The sequence below is a fragment of the Silene latifolia genome, chromosome 10 (genome assembly GCF_048544455.1).
Source record: "Silene latifolia isolate original U9 population chromosome 10, ASM4854445v1, whole genome shotgun sequence".
Lineage (NCBI taxonomy): Eukaryota > Viridiplantae > Streptophyta > Magnoliopsida > Caryophyllales > Caryophyllaceae > Silene > Silene latifolia.
This window is the reverse complement of record NC_133535.1, coordinates 77929802-77938588: the sequence shown is the minus strand read 5'-3', so window position 1 is coordinate 77938588 and position 8787 is coordinate 77929802. Positions and strand designations below refer to the sequence as shown.

Genomic DNA, 8787 nt, shown 5'->3' with positions numbered 1-8787 from the left:
ATGGGGCAGCAGCAACCTCAGTGTATAATAACAGACCAATGCCCTGGAATTAAAAAGGCATGCCCAAACGTTTTAAAGAATTCTGTGCACAAGTACTGCATGTGGCATATCATGCAGAAAGTGCTTGAGATGGTGGGAAGAGCAATCTGCAACGACACGGATTTTATGACAGACATAAATGTTGTTGTTTGGGATGTTGACTTAGAACCAGAAGAATTTGAACAAAACTGGCAAACCGTTATTGAAGCACATGGTATGCAAAACAACCGCTGGTTGAAGTACGTATTCTCAATCAGACAAAAGTGGATACCGGCTTACTTTCGTGATCTGCCTCTAGGTTTTTTGCTGAGGATAACCCAGAGATCTGAAAGTTCAAACAGCTATTTCAAACGGTTTGAAAGCCACTTTGGAACCCTTGTTGAGTTCTGGATGAGGTACAATTCTACAATAGAACAACAAAGGCATTCACAAAGGCGGATGGACACTGCCAACGAGCATAGTATGCTCGAGAAAGTAGGACCAATGAAGGTAGAGATGCATGCGTCACTTGTGTACACACTGTTGGAGCTTGTGTCCTCCACAAATTAGTGAGATAACATTTGTAAATCTCTTACAGGTTCACAAGGGTATACTTCGTATATTTAATCAGTTGATTAACGTTTACCTAATAACGGTTGGCTTGCTAGAAAGTTTGACGTTATTATCATACAGATGGTGGTGATCAACTGGTCCCTAAAGGTCACACCTATAGGACGTATTTGAGAAATGTGGTTATAGAAATATAATTACATTGATGCCCAAAATGACTAAAAAGTTAGTCAATGTGTTGATGAGATAATCATTTAATGAAAATTAAATAATATTAAGTTGAGACGAATTAACTGTCAATTCGTAAATTAAATATAATAAGTTATATTTAATTAAATATATATAAGGTTAGTTTGAAAGAATTAATCTGTTAATTCGTAATTAAATATAATCAGTTGTATTTAATATCAATAAGTTGAATGTGTCATAGTTGTAATAGTGAGGGTACACAAGCCAAAAGGTCATGGGTTCGATCCTCGCTAGATGACAATTTAACACACTTTATATATTTTTGGAAAGACCAAAAAATAAGGAAATTCTATTCCTTATTTTGGTCAATGTTAGCCGAAATTAGGAGATATAAATCTTTCCTAATTGATTTCGGATTTCGGTCTATATAAAAAGAAAGGTGGAGAATTATTTCTAACCTAATTCTTTTTCTGACCTAGCCTCCTCTTTCTCATCACAAAAAAAACACAAAGACAATAAAATTTTACAGAAAATTTTAGATTGATTTCTAGCATAATCAAAGGGTATATCTTAGATCGTCTTGGGTGCAACTAATAGGCGAATATCAATTTTGATATTGTTCTTAGGCCAATTTTGCAAAGACCCGAGGTTAATTCTAAATCTTTTTACTTATGCTTATGTATTTTATTTTATGACCATAGATCATATTTATTATATCGTTATAATCCTTCATGTTAAAGGGAAGCATGGTATGCAAAACAACCGCTGGTTGAAGTACGTATTCTCAATCAGACAAAAGTGGATACCGGCTTACTTTCGTGATCTGCCTCTAGGTTGTTTGCTGAGGATAACCCAGAGATCTGAAAGTTCAAACAACTATTTCAAACGGTTTGAAAGCCACTTTGGAACCCTTGTTGAGTTCTGGATGAGGTACAATTCTACAATAGAACAACAAAGGCATTCACAAAGGCGGATGGACACTGCCAACGAGCATAGTATGCTCGATAAAGTAGGACCAATGAAGGTAGAGATGCATGCGTCACTTGTGTACACACATCCTATCTTTACAGACTTTCAGAAGGAAGTCAAACATGCGATATGCAGCATGGGGGTCGGGGGTTTGACAACAGTAGGGATAGTGGAGTACCATGATGTTCGTGATGGACTGAAGCACAGAAACTTCCGAGTGGAATTTAACATCCAAACTAACGAGAGCAAATGTGCATGTAAGCTGTTTGAGAGGCATGGCATTGTCTGTCGACATATACTATGGGTATGGAATGATAGGCAGGTATACAAGATACCTGAGCCTTATGTTCTTGCTCGATGGACAAAGAAATCCTACAGACCAATTATCCAAGATGAAACTGGAAACGTCATAGAAGATATTGACGAAGCTGACATCAAGAAAGCTGAGATGTCAAAGGTTTGGTCTGATATTTATGCAACTGTCGGGGTGATGGACACTTATGCTACGGTTAAACAGACGAAGCAACTGCAAAAAACCCTGAAACATTTCAGGGAGAACATCACAGGACCAATTGAACCAAAAACTAAAAGCCAGGAAATCGAGGATCTTCTTGGCATCACAGTTTCAAATGATATTGACCTTTGACCGCCAAACAAGGCCAAGAATAAGGAAAGTGGCAAAAGATTGAGGTCGTAAAAAAAAAAGGCCAAGAGCAAGCCAGAAAAGAGGAAGCGAAGATGCGGTAACTGTAAGAAGTGAGTAAACCACAACAGTAGAACTTGTAATCTTCCTTTTGCTGAAAGTCCCCCTTCTGATGACGATGATGAAGAAGAATCAGAAACTGAAGAGGTATGAATCTGCACTATTATTCTCTTATTATTCTAATATTATCCTGTTATTATGCTGTTATTCCCCTATTATTCCGGTGTTACTCTGTTATTTTGCTACTGTTCTGTTATTCTACTGTTATTCTGCTATTAATGTGTTGTTATTTTGCTCTAATTATTACGTTACCACAATGACAAACAGTAAAGTAAAAATTGCAAGAATATGAATCAGATACATGAACTGAGAAAGACACAAGAGACGCAAAAGACAAGGGCTATGATGAAGACCTCGCCTAAACGTCAAAGACTTTTACTATTTGTCATTATTTGAATTATATTTTATCCTAAAATGTTACTAGATAATAAAGTGAGACCTACATTATATGAGAATTATTACTAGTTAATTTACTTTTTTTTTTTAAATCTTATCTGATTGTCTTCCACAAACCAACCATAAATAAAACTCCATTTAACACTACAATAATAGTTGAATAACAGATTAGTATTATTAATTAAAGGCAGTTAGACTTTTCAGTTTTCACAACAGTTACCTAATCTAATCTAATTAGAAAAAACTGTTTGTATCTCACAACCACCTATAAATACTTCCATTGGAAAAAAAAAACACAGACTGAAAATTTCATTCCAAAAAAACCTCTTTATCTCCTTTGCAAAAGGTAATTTCTTATCTTTCTATTTTTATTTTTCTTTGGTTACACTATATTGGATACTACAGAAAGATAATTTTCTTTCTTCTGTTTTGCTTTGCTTTTGGTTGAAATATTTTGAACATCTTTTTATAATGCAAAAAGGTTCATACTTCCCATGGTGCAGAATGAGTGACGTAACTGACGATAACCGAAGGTCTCCAACAAGGGAGGAAATCGGTGTAGCGAAACAGAAAATAGAGTCACTTTCAATAGAGTTGATCGATACACGAACAAATGTAGAGGCAGCAGAAAACCGTGAAGAGGTCTTAATAACAGAGCTCGAAAACGTTAGAGCACAATTGAAGGTTGCTGAACTTCACAATGTACGTATGCATAGACAGTTGAAGGAAAAGAAAAATAGGAACTACACAGAAGCCGACATGGACAATCAATTCATCGCTGGTGTGAATGCTTTGCAGAAGTCTTACGCTGAAGTCTATCCTTCACTCTCTGACAATTGAACACCAGTTCTGAAAGCTATGGAACTTATGGATGGATACAAAAAACCTTTTAAGGATGAGTCAGTGGAAGTTGAGAGCACTGTGCAAGGACTTGTGCGCAGGCGTCAGAGAACAGAATAAAGATATAAAAATCTATCCATGATGGTCCAGGGTTCCTGCTTTAAAATATTTGTTTAAAGTATTTATTTCTTCAAAAATAATGTTTTTAATATCTTAGAACGTTTATGTTTATTATGTAACTACTATGCTCCAAATTATTGTTTATGTGTAATGTTTAACTACTATTTACAGAATAACATTGGAATAACAGAAGTCTTTATCAGAATAATAGTGTAATAACAGTAGAATAATGGTGGAATAAGAATAGAATTATAGTAGAGTACGACCGCCATTTACAGTTGAATAGAAATGGATAGTGTTTGAACAAAGTAAACGTAATATGAAAACTGAATTAAATTAGAATAACACTGGAATAACAGTAGACTAATAGGGGAATAACAGCAGAATAAAATACTTATTATGCTGAATAATAGTGCAATAACAGCAGAATAACAATAGAATTACAGTTGAGAAAAAACCGCCATTTACAGTTGAATAGAAATGGATAGTGTTTGTAGAAAGCAAAAGTAATAGGAAAACTTAATTAAAGTAGAATAACAGTGGAATAAGTGTAGACTAATAGTGCAATAACAGCAGAATAACTGCTCATTATGCGGAATAATACTGCAATAACAGCAGAGTAATGGTAGAATAACAGTGGATTAAAAGCAGTCTAAACGACTGCATTTACACTTGAATAAAATTACACTTGATTAAAAATGAATAGTTTTAACAAAATAATGCTGGACTAATAGTGGAATAATGCTGGACTAACAGTGGAATAACAACAGAATAAACTAGTCCTTATGCAGAATAATACTGCACTAACAGCAAAAAAATGGTGGAATAACAGTGCAGTAAAAGCAGTCTAGACTACTGCATTTATAGTTGAATAGAAATGGATAGTGTTAAAAAAATAAAACTAACGTGAAAGCTGAATTAAAAGTAGAATAACAGCAGTATAAACTACTACTTATATAGAATAATAGTGCCATAACAGCACAGTAATGCTTTAACAAACAGTTGACACTAGTAAAACACAACACGAGCTTCACAAAAGTGCGGTAAAATTAACTTAAGAAAAACGATAACACTACTTTAGTACGGGATGCCAAAATACATATCAAATAGTTAATCTGACTCTACTGGATACACAACAGTCAGCGGTACAACATTCACTACGGCGCCTGTATCTTCACTTGTAGCAGAAGATTTGTGTAATACTCCGTATTTATGAGTCTTCGGGTACTCTATCGAGTAGGCCTTACTCTGTCGAGTAAGGGTAAGTTGCGTTTTAGCAAAGTTTCTGACCTGTTGGGTACTCGATCGAGCAACTAGGATACTCGATCGAGTAAGGGGGTACTCGATCGAGTACCTTGGGTACTCGATCGAGTAGCCGGTTTTACGGGGAGTTTTCTCGGGTTTTGTTAATTATGCGATTAAGATATATAACCTTCCGTCATTGTTTCTAAATCACTTTTACAAAACCTAATTTACTGTTTAAGAGAGAAAGCAAACAAGTTCACCATCTTAATCGCATTGTTAGCAATTCCCGGAGTTTGGAAGGTCAGTTCTCATCGTTGATTATACCGTTGAGTTCCTTGCGTCGAGGGTAAGATCTATGTACCCTTTTTATTGTCTTTCCTTTGTTTTGGTTAAACCCTAATATAGGAATTTGGGGGTTTATGAGTAGTATGTGATTTGGTAGCGTTTGTATGTTGTATGATAGGAGGAGGTTTCATAGAGGAAGCTTTTTTATACAAACGCCAGAGAGACCGTCGATAGTGTGCTTTCCAGGTAGGATTTCCTACTCAGTATTAGTCCCATAATGGGATGATTGTTGATGTGTTGAGATTGATTGTTTGATATAGTAATTGTATTGTGATTGTGATTGTGATTGTTGTCTATGGCTCTCGAGGCGTGTCCTCGGCTGAGTGGGGTCACTTGCGGGAGTGGCTTCACGCCCTAGTTTCGCCTTCCGTGGAACCCGCCACGGGAGGGGATGTGCACATTAATGGACAGGGTTATCGCTCACTATGTGGAGCGGGGATTTGGTGGGTACGGTGCGATCCCCCACCGGGCAGGGGCTGGTCCAGTGGACGGTCGGTGATTGAGATGATTGGAATTGGCGTGATTGTGTGTGTGTGTGTGATTAAGTGTCTGTTTATCTTATTGTTAATATATATTGAGTTGTGTGATTAGTGCGACCCGGTGTTGTTTTGTAAACTGCGGTGATCCATTCGGGATGGTGAGCAGATATTGAGCGGGTATGAGATGAGTATCTTGGGATATTTGGGATTGCCACGACATGATGATAGGAGTCTTCCATTTGTAGCTTATTAGTTTATTTACATTTCGGTTAGAACGATCGGTTTGAGAACATGTATTACACTTTTGGTTTGGTTTTGAGAATTGTAACTCTTCACTAAGTATTTATATTTAAACGTTGTTTCTTCATTGTTTATTTGATTATCATTGCCTCGGGTAACCGAGATGGTAATATCTTCATACCTGAGTGGTCCTGGTAAGGCACTTGGAGTATGGGGGTGTTACAATTTGGGTTTCAACTTGTTCTTAGCTGACACCAATCCCAAGGTCTTAGGCCTCTGATTCTCACAAGACTGCACCTTATCAAGCACTAACTGCCTATAGGCATTGATATCAGCCAAAATCAAACCCGCCGATATTTCTACGCAATAGCTTCGACGAGCTACCTTGCTGTGAAGATTGGACTCAAATACGCTACCACCATATTCAGCCATTGTATACAACAAGAAACAGCCAGACTCGGTATCCAGCGGTTCCTTCTTTTTCCATTTAAATGGCACATCCACAAACTTCAAAGTTGCGACAATCTTTAGCCTTGATAATATTGTGAGACTCCAAAAACACATGCATAGGGTTTGCCACAATCTCTGCCAGTCTTCTGTAGTCGGATAAATTTTTGCCCTCATGAGACGTGTTGTCCAAAAAATCAATAGTTTCATTGATAAAGTTGATGCAGAAACAAGAGTAGTGATCATTGTATAGAATAGGCACAAACACAAGGTCAGAGTTGAGTCGACATTTTCCATTGCAGGACTGTAAATAAATATTCCAAAATTACAACAGTCTTTTACCCGAACCGTCAACAGGGCTTGAGGAATCAAAGTTTTCTAACAATGAAAAAAGAGCATCCTCCTAAAAACAAAGCATAAACAACAAAAAATAGTGCACAAGTGTTAAAAATATATCACTACTTATGAGTAAATAAGTAGGTAATAACGCAAAATAGCAAAGGAAAAACCAAATACCATATGACGAAGTCCGAAGAATATTGAGCTTGGTTCTGAACATTCCTCAAACTCCAACGAATCAAAAGAATCGACCAAATGTCGACTACTCTTGTTGACATCATAGCAGTTACATCTACTATGGAAACAATATCCCCCCTGTCCAAAAACATGCCGACCTCCTCGTTGTACACCAGTAACATCTCACTGCATTCACAAAAATAACATATGATAAGAAGAGTGGAATTACAGTGGTATAACAGTAGAATAACAGTTCAATAACAACAGAATAATAACGAAATTAACAGTGGAATTACAATGGACTAACAGCGGAATAATAGTGGTATAACAGTAGAATAACAGTTCATTAACAAGGAAATTAACAGTGGAATTACTGATACTAGTTTGGCAGTAGTACTTTGACAAAATAACAACATAATACCAGGAGATTAACAAACAATAACAGAACAATAACAGTGGAAAGCAAAAAGAGTAACTGAACAGGAACACCACAATCAAATAAATGAAAATGGACACGTACTCTTCTTTCAAGCGAGCATCTTCACGAAGAACAAAGTCCACCACTTGCTTCCGCACCTTTAGCATCTTAGAGAATTGGTTTTTGTTTTTCCGCAACAAATCCGACACAGCAACAAAACTACTATCCTCTGACCCGCAATTCATAGAGCAACCCAACCCATCGTCTGACCTACCCCTTTTACGGCTACCCAAAGCCGACTTTGGACTCATAGTGCTATCGACAGACATGCTTCCCACTTGACGACTGGCAGTAGGGGTGTTTGTAGAGAATTGACTGCTATCGGTGACCGTAGAAGAAACGCCGGGCTCGACAACAGGCTGCGTCATCTTAACCTTTTTACCAACAGTTTTCACCCTGCCAGCACCAGTACGTTTCTTACCGCTTTGAGAAACCCTCGTTTCTGGAAGCTCAATATGGCGTTTCTCTTCAAGCATACTCAGGGTTTCCTTTCTCATGCTGTTCACCTCCACCAAAGTTTTCAACACATCACCTCTGGACTCGTTCATATCAGACAGCACCAACAAGGCAGTGATCTCAGTGCGGTAAAGGGCTCTTGAATCAGGATTACCCGAGTCACAATCAAAAACACTTCCACGGTAAAAGAGCATGTGCAACATCATATATACACCGCAGTCCAAATTTTCAATCTCAGCGGTTTGCCAGGTAAAAGGGACATTGACAATATTATAATCTTTAACCTCCCCGCCTCGAGCAACTCCATTTTTGACCAGAAAATCAGACATTAAACTCAGCTTCAAATAAGCAAGGAAAAGAAAACATAATTAGTAACAATACTTAAACTAGGCAAACACCAAGAGAAAATTAGACAAAGTAAATGACTTATAATAGTTTGACAATACAACAAACTTACACAGGGTTGTTGATGATCAACAAACAACTCCTCTTGAAATACATTATCAAGATATTCAACCCTCTTGGCATTAAAGTTGATGCACAAACAGCTAAAGTGTTCATGCAAAAGCATTGGGATGAAAATCTGGGAACATATTTGCCAAAAAAATTAATTAGAACAGTACAATAACAGTAGAATAATAGTAGAATAACAGTACAATAATAGCAGAATAATACAAGTACATAAACATACCATAGCAGAATTAAGATCACAATTT

General features: G+C 37.0%; 1 protein-coding gene across 1 annotated transcript; it reads left to right on the top strand.

Moving 5' to 3' along the window:
- Positions 1-2392, top strand: LOC141607808 (protein FAR1-RELATED SEQUENCE 5-like). Its single transcript, XM_074427154.1, has 2 exons — positions 1-499; positions 1611-2392. The coding sequence occupies exons 1-2, from the start codon at positions 1-3 to the stop codon at positions 2390-2392; spliced, it is 1281 nt and encodes a 426-aa protein (XP_074283255.1).
- Positions 2393-8787: the final 6395 nt, after the last annotated feature.

Bases quoted from the DNA above. Each gene is read 5' to 3' on its own strand.
- LOC141607808 (XM_074427154.1), top strand. From the start codon at position 1: ATGGGGCAGCAGCAACCTCAGTGTATAATAACAGACCAATGCCCTGGA. The intron at 500-1,610 runs GTATGCTCGAGA...ATCTGCCTCTAG, and splicing joins GGACACTGCCAACGAGCATA to GTTGTTTGCTGAGGATAACC.